The sequence below is a fragment of the Podarcis cretensis genome (genome assembly GCF_951804945.1).
Source record: "Podarcis cretensis genome assembly, chromosome: 14".
Lineage (NCBI taxonomy): Eukaryota > Metazoa > Chordata > Lepidosauria > Squamata > Lacertidae > Podarcis > Podarcis cretensis.
In genome coordinates, this window is record NC_137183.1 from 5472100 (window position 1) to 5486535 (window position 14436).

Genomic DNA, 14436 nt, shown 5'->3' on the forward strand with positions numbered 1-14436 from the left:
CTGTGCTAGTTGGGGCTGATGGGAGATGAAGCCCAAAACATCTGGAGGGCACTAGATTGGCAAATGATGCCTTTTCAATGCAAAAAGTATTTGTACAGCAGCAAACAATACTACTAAGAAAGTATAAATAAAAGCCAGTAAAAAAATTCAATTCAAACAACAAAATAAAAATAGCAGTAAGCTAGCAATTAAACAAAGCAATTGATAAATCTTCCTAAAAACGAATACACACTTTTTTTCTTTTGAAGGAAGGAGAGGGTCTGGTAAATCTCCCACAAATAGGGGGCCATAACTGAGAAAGTTCTGTCTCTGGTTCTCATCAACTGGAATGTCATTAATGACAGGGCAGGGAGAAGCATCACCAGTGACAATCTCAAGATTGGGGTAGGCTTGTGTATAGTCCCTAAAATAATCTGGTCTTAACCATTTATACAGCACCATCAATGTGCTTGCCACTTTAGAGAACACAAGACAACAGGTCTGTGTCCTGAGAATCTTACAATCCAGAATTCAACATAGAGGAAAGGAGGGGATGGAGACAAACAAGAGAAAGAACAGGCATTTATATTGCAGTCACATATGCTTCAACACAGTTACAGTAGAACATGGTGGGGAAAGAGACAATACCAAAGTCTCCTGAAAAAAGTGGGTTTGGAGGAGGAATTTTAAGAAAGTCAACAAAGTCGCATTGTGCTGGTGTTCCAAAAGGAAACTTTAAGCATAAGTGCAGCAAGGAAAGACACCTTTAAGTTAAGACAAACTCCACCCCATTTAGAAGAAAGTCATTGTCCTTTTGGGCACAAAAGCAAATTGCTCTCTCTGCTACTAGCAAAGTGACTGCACTACTCCCGATATGGGAATGACGTCTTCCCACTTTCTCAGTCTAGACTGAGAATGGAAAAGAGAAAAGCACATCCCGAGTTTGAAATTTTGCAAGCCCATCACTTTCTCACCCACTGAACCATCCCTCTCATGTGGAACTCTCCCTAAAGCCCTGCCTTTTGGGGTTTTAAAGCCAGAAATTCCCTGGTCCTCTTGTGAGATTCTCAGATGCATCTGGCTGCCCACTCTGAAGAGACAGGATGCTGAACTAGATAGACTTTTGGACTGAGTCAGCAAGATAATTATTCTAACAAACCACAACGCTGCATCCACATGTGTGCCCACTTATTCACACATCAATAAAGCAGTTGAAGAGATTACCTAACTGGGGAATGTCCATTTCAACTCCATCACTAAACAGTGGTGTTTTCAACCAATAAGCAGTATCTTGCTCTTCTGGTGACACAGGTGATCCTTGAAGCATTCCACCAAGACAGCGTCCAATAAGCAGAGCCACAGTTCTCTCAAGGTCAACTAGCCACACCCATGACTGTGCAGGCTGTGGTAAGGGCACCCCAGCTGGATCAACCAGTTCAGGTCCACCTAGAAATATTAATAGCTGAAATATTAATAGTCAATTTTTTCTGAACCATGATGTTTTGATAGAATATGCAAGCCCGCCCACCCATCCCATGATCTGTACTGAGCATGCAAGTTACAATGTCTACACAAGCTCGCAAAACAAATTCCTCACCCATTTCAGTGGCAGGAACCAACCTATGAATGTATTCATTCACATACAGTTACCTCCACTGAGATGAATGAAGATCAGGATGAAAAACATTTGAAGGCACATGACCTAAATTGAAGAATTCATTTCAGAGAAAACTCTTCAGCAAGGGAGGACCCCCTTGGGGATTTACACTCAGTACAATTACCTTAGTAATGTCTGAAGTGGTTAAAAAATACTCCTTAAAATGTCTACAGCAAAACGTACCAGCGGTCTGATTAGGAAGAAACAAGGCTAATTCCCAAGGGGCTGGTGCTCACGTTAACAAAGATGGTAGGTATAGCAGCAGCAATTAGCCAACTGGGCCTCCAGATTATTTTTTAGGCATCACAGAAGTCCTAGAGCTCAACCTCTGTGAAAGCATACTGTGAAACTGCTATCCTTTCTCTGTACTCACAAGTAACTGGTACACCAGAACTAGGAGGTGATGCTGTTTCTGGTGAGGGCTAACCATAGAAAAATGGGGGGGGGAGCAGGCATATAAACCAATGTAAGTTCAGGTGAACAACACATTTTACCCAAAATTCATAAAGCATATTTGCATTCTACAATTCCTATCTTTCAGAAGGCAGAAGTACTGCACTGAATGCCTTACCATGAAGAGGCCACTGTAACTCCTGATCTTCTAAGAGAACAGCAGCTGGCAACAGTCTGTTAAGGCGATCCAGAGGTGGCAACAGATCCAGCAGATAGCTCAATAAAGGTCGGGCTACTGATACAGGCAGTAAGAGCAAGGAATTGACAATTTGGCAAAGCATGCTTCCGGCTGCAGAGACATAAATTACATCTGCAATGGAGGGGGAAATGATAACTTCATTAATAAATTCCAAAAGGGTAACCATGGTTGGATTTTTCAACAGCAGCAAATAATGTGGCATCTTAAAGACTAACAATTGTATTGCAATATAAATTTTTGTGAGATTCTTATTGTTATTTGTCACCCCGCTTTGTGGCAAAGGGATAATAAGGGTCTCCAAAACTGAATGCAGTTCCCAAACAAGGGTAGGTTGATGGAGCCATTTTAATTTATACTGAATTGACAGGCTATATCCTGCCCATTCACTGTGGCCAGCAGGAAAGACTCTTCTGTGTTCCCCACTGCCCCACAATCTGAGGCGCTGTTGGTGGGAATGAGGGCAAGGGCCTTTCTATAGCAGTGCCACAATGTGGAACTTCCTGCCAGAGAAATTCACCTCTTCCCCTCCTGGATAGTCTTAAGTCAACCTGTAAAGATCTTTGGGCTTGACCACTGCCCCCCCCCCTTGGTGTGCACCCCCTATTCTGGTTTATTCACTGCTGCTTTTTTCTGTTGCATTTTTACTGGCTTTAGGGTAACTGTGTAACTTGCTTTTATGATGAAAGGCACCTAGAGAACTCCCAAAAAGGAGTGGAAAGGTGAGGAAGAGGTCTTGAAAGACACGTGCTGTTTTGTTGTATTTCCTTCTAAGAGTTGATACCTAAATTCTCAGATTGCAAAGACATCTAAATATACCAGTACAAGATCTGGCAAAAGAAGAGACAACTGGCAAAAAACCTGAGCAGCAAATGGACTCATTTAAAAAACAAACTTGTTCGGTTCTGCTGCTCACATTCCTTATATTATGCATGATCTAATAAGTAACACACACCTCTTAGTTTTTCCCCAACACTACCATTCCAAGAACTCTCCTTCAGCAAAGTAGCAGAGCGGGAATAGATATCTGTAGCATGAGGCAGTAGAAGTTGAAGGTGCTTGTGCAGGAGCGACACACTACTTGAATTCTGGGAACAAAAGAAACATTCTAAATATGCTTTACAAATGGAAACCTGCAACAATATGTTGCAGCATGGAGTTTAGGGTTCAAGCCAACTAGCTATGGCCCTACTCCTGGAGACTCCATTCCATTACTTTGCCTCCCACACAATTTCTCCATTTTCCCCTCTAAAAGCTAGGCACCATTCTCTTGCCACTGAGTCTGATCAGTTCTCGCTGGGATGATTTGGGCAGGGTTCTCCCCCTAGGTTTTTTTTTAAAAAAGTTTTTTTGTACTGCAAATCTTGGGCTTTCCCTGAACTTGCTAATACTTCTCTCTTGCGCGTGAATTGTGTTGTTTTGGCTGCATAAGCACCACCACTTACCTCTGAACACTGAAAATAGGAGGGAATGATGAACTTCTGTTCACAGAATCAGATTTCTAAAAGTCAGAGCCAAATATCCTTATTGGTCCTTTTTGTTCCACCCATTATGGAGCAAGTATACTCATCAATACATATGAAAAGTCACAGCACTAACCTCACTAACACTGTTGATATGACAATATGCCAGAAGTTGTTTCTGCAGGGAACACAACAGCTCATGTAGATGAGCAGGCTGGCTGTTTTCTGATGATGATGTTCCAAGTAAAAATTTGTCACTGTTCTTTTCCAGCTCCCCAAATGCTTGATCCTAGACAGTTACAAGAATAATCATGTACATTTTCATATCATTCTCATCTTTCTTATTTTTATGCCTAGGCAACTTCAACCTGGCTCCTCTTACTCAGAATCTTATAAACTATGGGTTGTATTCAATTAAGTCCCAGTGAAAGATCCATGGACTTAAGTTAGTCATGTTTATTAACTTCAATGGGTCTAGAACTAGCATTAGATACAACCCTATGCTTTTGTTAATGGAAAGCCACTGGTAGTTTCCAGTAATAACTAAAAGTTTCAGTTTTGCCCCCAAATAAGCTGAAGGAAGAAGAGTCTGAAAGAAATCCAACTAATATGCAACTTTAAAAAGGAGCTGACTAAAGAAAAAAAGGACCAAGCAGCTGGTAGCTTCTGCATATAAAAATGAGTTTTCAAGAACAACGCCAGGTTTGTGCCTCTCTTGACAACTGCTTCAACACAATTTTTAAAGAATACTGTCATATTTGTGCTGGCAACATGATCCTAGCCAATCAGGAATCATGTAGTCAGTGCAATGATACTGCAGAACTATATAGTTGGATATGACTACATGGCAATGTCAAAAAGCCAATTCAGAGTGAGGACAATTACTTGCACCCCTCACTCTGAATGGGTGATGGTTGTTGCATAGTTTATAGTCCCCACTGAACGTTGCTGTAAAGTGAGGGCGTTTTTGGGATGGGCAAATCCCTTTCCAATTCACCTCTGTCCTAGTTTGTTGTATTAAATCAAGTTTCCAATTGGTTAAGTACTGTAGACCCCCCATTTTTCAAAAGTCAAGCCATGGATCCCCTACTTTTGAAAAATTTGACACCACTATGGAAGTTTTTGTTATGTGAATGGTGCCACAGACCCCAGGAGGTCCGCAGAGCACCAACTGGGAACCACTTTATGAAACAATTCCAACTTAATTGGTATTCAGAAATACAATTCAAATTCTAAGCTTACTGTATAAAATCCTAAATTTCGCAGAAGGGTCTTCATTAAAATTTCAGCCAGATGAGTATCTGGATGATTACTCTGGACATCATATGTTGGATCAGCAATAGTCCCATAGGCAATACAGAGTGAGGAAACATCTGGAGCATCAGATGGTGAGCTATAGCCAAGCAAGGAGGCTACATGAGTATGGTCCTGCAAACTCGTCAGAATAATATCCAATTGCATTCTCTGAAAAAATAAAAAATAGGCAATTTTCTTCATTTATGATTCTTGAGAGAGAAAAACCCAATTAGAAAATCAACATGAAAATGTTTTATTTTCATGAACATGAAACTTGTTAAGGATCGAAGAGCAAACTGGAATATAAAGGGCAACCAGATAGCACTTAATTTACATACTGTCACTGTATGCAAGTAATATAATTTGTGTATCATATTTAGCAATGTCAACCTAATGTTTTGAATGATTGGGACATAATACTGGTAAATGTAACTTGTTCTTATAGTTGACTGAAAATAGCAAAATTAATTCTATAAATTGGAAAGTAACTATGAGCCTGAAGAAGAAATATAACTGTGCTTTCTTTCACAAGCTTCTTTGTTTCTTTATCATTCAAACCATAGTTAGCAATTGCATCTGAACTGCCAAACTATGGTTTAAGCGATTGTCCCAGAGTAGGATCTCATAATGGTTTAAGAAAAACCAAAGATACATTTCTCTGTATTGCAACTAGACGATGTTTGTATCAAACTTGTCCAGTAAAACTCTTTATTCAGAAGCCCCACCTTGTTCCTAGTAGCGGTGTAGAGAACAGCTTCAGAATGGGAGCACAGTTCCAATACTACCCCCCTCTCCCAGCCTGCTAGAGTCTTCAGTCCAGCATCCTGTTGTGTGATATCCCTGTAATTCAGTTGGCCACCAGCAAAGTCACCCATTGTCCCTCTGACCCACATAATTACATCTTACTCTGGAAACAAAATGAAGATATTTTTGCTTAATTATCCCCAACCTACACACTACACAGCAGCACAGAGTTTATGTCCTTAGCTGAATAACACCATGTTATCCTCCATAGTGGCTACTATGGAAGCATGTTCAAGCAAATGCTAATTCCAAGAGACTTTTTACCTGCCCCTTTGACAGGCTCTCCCATCTGTCAGGACCTTGGGGTAGAAGGGAATGCAGCAATTCCATCCTCTCTCTCAATGGAGGCAGTAGCATTGTGGCTCCAACTGACAGAGTTTCAATTACAACCTAAGAAGTGGAATGAGAGGTTGCTGAGACTATTTCAACTTACCCTGGAAAGCATTTCTGAAACATTTCACCTTATGCATTTTGAAATTATAGCTCTGCAACCACTCTACACACTAGTTTCAATGTATCAACTGAAAAGACTAGATGCCCATTAACTGCTATAAGCTGTGCAACATTTACTTCCTTCCCTATCTCCTAGAATCATAGAATTGAGGAGTTGGAAGAGACCTCAAGGATCATCTAGTCCAAACCCTACAATGCAGGAATCTCAACTAAAGCATCAATCACAGATGGTCATCCAACATCTGCTTAAAGACATCCAATGGAGGACAGCCCACAACCTCCTGAGCGAGACTGTTCCACTGTTGAACAGCTCTCCTGCACAAGAGTAAGCATTTAGTGTACAACAGGGTGCAGGAGCAGTTATGTGTAAGTATTTTTGTATTTTATCAAACTTTGGGAATTCCCTAAGTTGGAGGGTGACTGTGAGTGTGGTGTTGCTTTGGGAACAAAGCTGTGGACACACACACTTTAGTTTCAGCTTAACAGAGTGTGATAAAACAGTCAGGTAAGTTAGAGAACTTGTGGCAGAATATTGATCTGAGTTTCTAGGTGTCAGATTTTTAGACTGCCTTCCCAACTTGAATTAATAGGGCACACAACCTAAAAACACAAGCAAGTGTGGTCCACTTTGGAGATTTACCTCCTGTATTTCATCTGGAACAGAAGAGTCCATCAATCTAAACAATAAATTCCGAAGCGGGCCAGCCTGCCTTCCAAGTATGCTTGTAGCTACTCCACCAGCTAATGCAAGAGCAAGGTGGTTTGAGAGCAGCTTCAGACACAACTTCAGGAAATTGTGATGCTCCCTGAAAAACAAGGGATTGCCATTAACCCAGGCTTACCTGTGATCTCCAGTTATTGCTATCAGGTACATTTTCCCTTCTACAGTACTCATGCCCAGCATCTGAACAAAAAGTTTCACATATCACAATAGTCTTACAATGGTTTAGTTGGTGTAACTGTCACAATACAACCAAACAACATTCAGGGCTCAGCAGTAGCACAGACAATGAGGAACACACCCCATGAAAACCCACCAGGACCCTTTGCTTTTAGCATTCAGAAGAAACAAAGCCTTTTTGTTTCATTGTGCCTTTGGCTTGTGGCTTTTCTGCTGTTCTGCTGAGACTGGCTTTTCTTCTGCTGTTTATTTGGTTTTATCCGGTTTTATCTGCTGCTGATTTCAACTGCTTTGCTTAAGAATGATTTTGCATTGGTTATTACTTTCTTGTTATTTTAATTCTTTATCGTAGCAAATCTAACACCAGTGGGCAGCAGAGGGATGTGACAGAGCAGTATAGCCACTGCTGCACCCAGTGAAATATTGTTATGCATTATGCTTAAGTTTGATAATAATGTTTATCATAAAGAAAGAACACCTCTGATTAAATGTATATATATAGTTTCAATTGTATTTTCAGATTAATTTTCTTGAGTTGAGGGTTTAAATGTTTTCCCTACAAACATCTAAATGCCAATACCCTGAAAATGAGTTTTAAGAGGAGAGAGACTTTACAGTTGAAGAAGTTTCTAAGACTTTGCACACAGAGCTGATCAAATGTTGTTAGTTTTTCCTCTTTCCCAGAAATAAGCTGACTCACTGGTCCTTCCATCCAGCCTGACGTAAAGAGCTACAGTAAAACTGAAAGAACCCTTCCAATTGCCCTTGGCAACCAACACTGTATTCCAAGTGAAGGAAAGATCCTGCTGGGTCCACACAGGCGCAAGCATTTGATGGCAAATCCCACCAAATGGGAGGTTTCAACTGCAGAGCTGCTTCCAGAGGTAACTGAACCAATATATCATGATGTCTGAAATAAGGATGGCGTTATGCAGAAGCATTGGCTAGCTTCACAGTTTTTCCTGCATCATGATTTTTACCGGTGTCTGCTCTTGTGATTTGATGACCCCTGCATAAGGCAGGGGAGAGCTGAGCTGGCAGTTAACAGGGGTTGCAGAAATCAAGAGAAGCACTGACTGCCTTCATGGTTTTTCCCACATTGTGATTTTTGTATAGCACACACACGGACATGGACACACACATATCATGATCCGTGATATATTGTCATGTCAAAAATTATGAAACTGATAAAACTATATTGACTTCAAACCAGTTTTGGATGATATATTGATATATATTGCCCAGCCCTAATACTGTTGCACAAATCTGAACTCTCATTCTGGAAATGCAAGCCAAGACTTTCCATGCATGAATGTGCCAATAATAATAATAATAATAATAATAATAATAATAATATATAAAAAATCAACAGGATAGCATATATGCCACATAAACAAATACCTTGAGGATGGGAAAGGAAGAGGAGGAATCTCACTGTTGATTTTGTCACAATACTGCTCAAGGAAAGAACGGAGGTGGGAGAAGGTACTTTCTTCAAGATCCACACAGTAAGGTCTGTGCCAGGCAACAACTTGTCTGCAAATCAAATAAAAGATGACCATGGAGCAAAAATTAAACATCAATCAAAATAAATAATGACTCATTAAAAACAGAACAAGCTCTTCTTGCCAAGAATATATAAGTGAGGGGATCTGGTTAAGCACAAAGCATTGTGATTCAAAGGCACCCTCACATGATGGAGCCAAGACCCATTCCATTAGGTATGCATAAACGTTAAATGGTTTTGCTATTATCAGTATATAATTACTTACCTGTCTCTGGGAAGGGCTGTCCAGGCAAGACTATGGGATGTTCCAGCTGAAATCTGCTGAATTGCTACTCCATCTAAGCCGCTCACTTTCTTTGGTTTTGTAATGGGCCCTGTGGAGTTCCCTTGGCCACACTGTCCCATGGAATTGTTACCCCAAGCATAAACTTCATTATCTAAATAAAAAACAAGTAATAGTAATAATAACAGTGTTGAACACACTTGAAAACCAATGTGTATTTGCCATAATAAGCTTTAGTATTACATAAGCATTATAGTTTACCATGAGATAGTGCCAAACAGTGGCTGTCCCCAATTGAAATATCCACTATCCGCGTTGCAGCCAGCTCTTCAATCAGCTTGGGCCTGAGCGCTGTAGCTTCTGAAGACCCACATCCTAGACATGCACCACATCCCCAAGCGTACACCTGGATCAAAATATACAGAATTTAATACACAAAATATCATTGTTATTAGTCCAAAAGACCCATCTGCAATCCGGTTAGGATTGTCACACTGTTAAAGAAATCTTGGTCACTAACTGATGATGAGTCAATTAAATTTGCATACAGGAAAACACAATTACTCTGAAGCTGGTTATATTCTTTGTCTTTAGATGAAGCATATGAGTCATAGCAGGCATCATCTTGGAAGAGCTTTCTGCCCAATGTGAAAGACAGCAGGGAAAGCCTTTTTAAAGGTGATGCATCTTTAGTGGTACATCTATGAAAATTATTTTAAGAAATAAATTCACTTGCCAAGCAAAGACAAACTACCACACCCTAGGCCACCCCAAACCTCTATCACCACCAAGGAAATATAATAAGTGAATAGAAAGAGAACCCACACAAATGATGCTTACATCATTCTACACATTCACTAAGTAGAAAAAATAGAAGTATTGCCACGCCACCCCACACACCATCCCCACCCTTCCCCTCATTCTCCCTCTTTTCTTCCCAACCTAATACTGCATGCAACACTAATGACTCACAACAAATGTAACAGATCTGTAGAAAACACAACTTGAAAAAGATGTAATGCATGTGTTTTTGTAAACTAAGAAATCTTTAATAATTTTTTTTTTTAAAAAAAAAGAAATAAATTCACTTAAAAGGTGAATTGGAAGGTTTTAAAACGGCTTAGTTGTTTCAGCAATTAAAAGTTGCAGTCCTACACCAAACCATATATGGTGCTCAAATTCAAATGGATTTCCCATCCTCATTTCACACCAATGGAGAAAGAACTCCTCATGGGCATGCTGTGTAAGCACAGAGTACTGCAACCAAAATGAAGTGAAGCAAAGTAAAAAGACCCTCTGGGCATAGCTTTCAGTTTGTATACTGGGAATACTGCAAGCAATTGCTTGGTTTGGGAGGCGGTGATTCATAATTTCTATCTACAATCAATAAAATCCACATAGCACCAAACTGCATTCTTTTTCATTCTTCACCATTGAAGTGGAGGCTGACTGTTTTCTCTTACGAGTTCTTACAGGAAAATCTAAGGTTTCAACAATGTTTCCCTTTGAAAGGATGTTAGATATCAACCATGTGCACACAGCTGTTATTTAGGATGTGAGTTTTATTAGACTGCAATACAGTGGAACCTCTACTTACATTCACCTCCGGTTACGTATGCTTTGGGATAAGTGCGTGGCAAACCCAGAAGTATTTTTCCAGGTTTCGCCCTGCATGCATACGCAGAAGCACTAAACCGCACCGCGCACATGTGCTGAAAGAGCACCTCCGGATACGTACACCTTGGGATCCAACCAGAGCTCTGGAACAGATCTCGTGTTGAACTGGAGGGACCATTGTATTTTAAGACTTTACTTTCTATTCTTTGATTTTTTTTTTAATACAGTGGAACCTCCAAAACTTTCGAAAACAGAGGCGCAAAAGGCAGTTTGCCAAATCAATAGAGAAAATTGTGAAAAACAACAGATACACGCAGCAGAAGCCGTTCGACTTCTGAGGCGAGTTCAAAAATGGAAGCATTTACTTCCAGGTTTTTGGCGTTTGAAAACCGAAACATTTGGCAACAGAGATGTCTAAAAACCGAGGTACCACTGTATATCACTTTGGCTACTTTTAAAGTACAAAAACACACAACAACAGAAGAAGTACAGCAAAACACAAATGTCTTATTGTCAAACTTGCAAACACTCCCTTGCCTACAGTGAGTAGGCAGAGAAACGTTTGTAAATTTATTTAATTAATTTTCTTTTTTCCTCAGACTGCTGATAAACCACAAATGACTTGCACTGTTACAAATGGATAGTAAGAATGGTTTCTGGGCTAGGAACTTTTGTGAAATTGGCAATGCTGCTTGCATCTTACCTGCCCCGTTGAGGTTAGAGCAAGTGAAGACTGACTTCCTGCACAAACTTTCCGAATGAACATTCCCTGTAGGGCTTCTATAACTTTAGGTTTGTACACTCTGTTGGTGTCACCATGACCAAGTTTGCCTGTTGGGATCATAGACAAGAAATCAATAATGTTTATGTTGCCTCCTGCACCACTTGGGCCATTCAATGACCACAAATCTAACATAATCTGCAGTTTTAAACTGGAAATATTTAAAGTGAACTGCAAACAAAATTTATCATCACAGCTACAATTTAACGAAGAAACCTCTCCAAATACATATAAGGACATGAATTATTACCACATACTAGTTTACTGATTTATGGCACAACCCATAAACTCAAAGAGACCACACAATCTTCTACCACGGCCAGCAACACACACACACACACACACACAGAGAGAGAGAGAGAGAGAGAGAGAGAGAGAGAGAGAGTTGTGAGAGGAGCCTTCACAAAGCCTGCAGACCTAAGCATCATAGCAACAGAGGTTTGGACCATCATCCACAGCCCCATAAACCATGGCTTATGAAGCTGCAACAGCATGTTCCTCCCACACCCAGGCTTATATTAAGCCATGTTACATTTGAATGTGGGAATGCAAGATCCTGACTTCATCAAGTCAGAGTTGCCTCTCATGGTCAAACCAGGAAACTATGGATTGAACTGAGATAACAAACCAGGATAACCAGCCAGGATATTAGCTGAAATTGCCAGAGTCACAAATAGGCCTAGCACAAGCTGGTGTGTGAAGATAGGAAAGGAAGAGTAGGGTGAGAAAGGAGCATGTGACTACAGCAAATGGTCACCACTTTGTCAACCATGGTTTCTGAAACCATGGGCGACCATCCAAATGCAATCATTGGCTTTTTCTGCACTTGAATATGGCCAGAAAGGCAGAACAAGACAGAACATGGAAGCGGAGGTTTTATGGAACTTCTGCCCCCACCAGGCCCTTAACAGATGATGTTCTGTACAATCTCAACCACAACCTACAAAAAACTGCATGGAAAAAACGTTACCATTATCTCCTCCTCCAAATGACCAAACCGTTCGCCCATCTTTGGATAAAGCTATGGTGTGCGAACTGCCACAAGAAACCTCTCCGACATTGCTAATATCTTTTACTAAAGTTGGAATGTTACGGCTGTTGCTGTCTCCATGACCTTGGAAAGAAAGAAAAAAGAAACATTATTTCTGCATTAAAGAAAATAATAATTATTTCTGTCAACATGAAAACTTGGGTTATGTAGTCAAGAAAATAAATTTCTCACCAAAGATGAATGCATTACACTTATTATCTCAGCATCTCTTACCCACCCTTCACCAGAAGATCCACAGCATGTTACATCATATAAAAGCACAATTAAAACAGTTTAGAGCTGTTTTAGTGAACACTTTGAGCCAGTATACATGTATCACACTTGCTTACTCCTTAAACATAGTTTTAAAAAAACTGGAAGCCATTTTGGGAAGAAGATAACAACTCCTATCACTAAAGAAAAAAAATTATACTCTGAAAATGAAATGCCTGGTAAGGAGAAAATAGGGACAGTGATTGAAATATAAAGAAGAAATAATTAATTAATTTATTGGCGCTCTCAAAAGTTGATAGTCTTTTCAAAACAAAGATATTTTGAGTCAAGTTAATAAAAACAGGAATCTTTTGCCTTTTAAAATTATGCAGTTAAGAAAGAATGGAATGGCAGCGAAAGGAGAGGTGAGAGAAAGAACATCTGAAACGTATTATTCAGATTTCTTTGAAAGAACAGATAACAGTGGTTTGAGATGGAGTCCTATTGCAACATATTGAAGCAAAGAAAGAAGAATATTTGGACACCCAAGAAACAGTTTTAACAATTTATTATTATTTATTAAATGTGTATACCGCCCTATACTGTCCTATCAATGATCAACAAAAAATAAAAACCCTAGACTTATGAGTAAAGATACAAGAAACATGCATGATAAATAGTATACCATTAAATCAAAGTGTGTCTTGCTACTATTTAGCTCTGTCCAATTACTTGGTTAAAAGTTTATAGTAAAGTTTATTTTGTACAGGCAGAGACCATTTTGCATGGGTGTACTGTACCCAGCCCCTGTGTGTGTCGACAGAGGGCATATAAGCATGTCCCACCCTGTTTCACCCTCATTTTACCTCCTTCCAGGTCCAAAAGGACCCAAGTGATTGTGCATCAATTGGACGTGCCTAAAATGGTTGCCGCCTGTACTGTCTTACGTAAATCCCAGTACCTTTCTTTAATGTTAGATTTTATTTCAGTGAAATATTAATTATATTCTTAAAATCACTGGGCAAGTCAAACTGTTTCCATTACCTAGTCTACCAAAGTCTCCTTCTCCCCATGTATACAATTCACCATCTTCTGTGACAGCAGCACTGTGCCGGTATCCAGCTGACACACATACCACGACCTGCATTGCATACAAAGGGGAGAGAGAGTTAAAACTAAACTGTTGCTGGAAATGCTGCTTTCAACACAGGAGACAAAATGAGACTTTCTTCATTCCTTTCCCCTTCCCCGTGAACTCTACAAGGAAGAGAGACCTGCACCAAGGCCTTGTAACTGCCACTAATCACAAAGCCTCAAATTTCAGCTGAAGTCAGTCCAAATTCAAAAAACCCACTCAAATGCCAAACCAAACATGAAAGTCCCTACACATCCTTCTGTATGGCTGCACTCCAAGCAGCAGGTGTATTGGGCTTGCCACAAGCATCAATCCACTCAAGGTGAACATCCCCATGCCAGAGCCAAACTCTCATAGTCATTCTACATGCCTGGCCTGACTCAAGTGGCAAGTCCAATACCAACATTACACCACTGTCAGCTGGAAGCATTTTTCGCCAGCCTTCACACAAAGTGAATAACCTACTTTGTGGTTTTATGATAAGCACATTTTCTTCTGGTATTTCTAATTCACTGTGACCCCTCCCCCATGGTATATAAATGTTTTAAATAAATAAATTAGTATGACTGCAGCTTTCTCGACAGCACCAAAAGCTCGAATCATGCTTAAAGGCCAGTTGGGTTAGGGTAGTCATTTCTTAACACCCAAAGAGGAGTGGAAGGTGCCTC

General features: G+C 40.1%; 1 protein-coding gene across 17 annotated transcripts in view; it reads right to left on the bottom strand.

The window, feature by feature from the left end:
- Nucleotides 1-14436, bottom strand: part of HERC1 (HECT and RLD domain containing E3 ubiquitin protein ligase family member 1) — a 107490-nt gene that overhangs the window by 71472 nt on the left and 21582 nt on the right. For all 17 annotated transcript variants that reach the window (XM_079953075.1, XM_079953080.1, XM_079953070.1 and 14 more), the window contains exons 6-18: nucleotides 13678-13774; nucleotides 12361-12504; nucleotides 11313-11440; nucleotides 9254-9398; nucleotides 8975-9146; nucleotides 8604-8738; nucleotides 6942-7107; nucleotides 6113-6238; nucleotides 4991-5212; nucleotides 3885-4037; nucleotides 3241-3373; nucleotides 2208-2399; nucleotides 1204-1425 (exon numbers count right to left, since the gene is read on the bottom strand). In XM_079953075.1, the coding sequence (XP_079809201.1) occupies nucleotides 1204-1425; nucleotides 2208-2399; nucleotides 3241-3373; nucleotides 3885-4037; nucleotides 4991-5212; nucleotides 6113-6238; nucleotides 6942-7107; nucleotides 8604-8738; nucleotides 8975-9146; nucleotides 9254-9398; nucleotides 11313-11440; nucleotides 12361-12504; nucleotides 13678-13774 (2035 nt within the window). The remainder of the gene's footprint in view (nucleotides 1-1203; nucleotides 1426-2207; nucleotides 2400-3240; nucleotides 3374-3884; nucleotides 4038-4990; nucleotides 5213-6112; nucleotides 6239-6941; nucleotides 7108-8603; nucleotides 8739-8974; nucleotides 9147-9253; nucleotides 9399-11312; nucleotides 11441-12360; nucleotides 12505-13677; nucleotides 13775-14436) is intronic.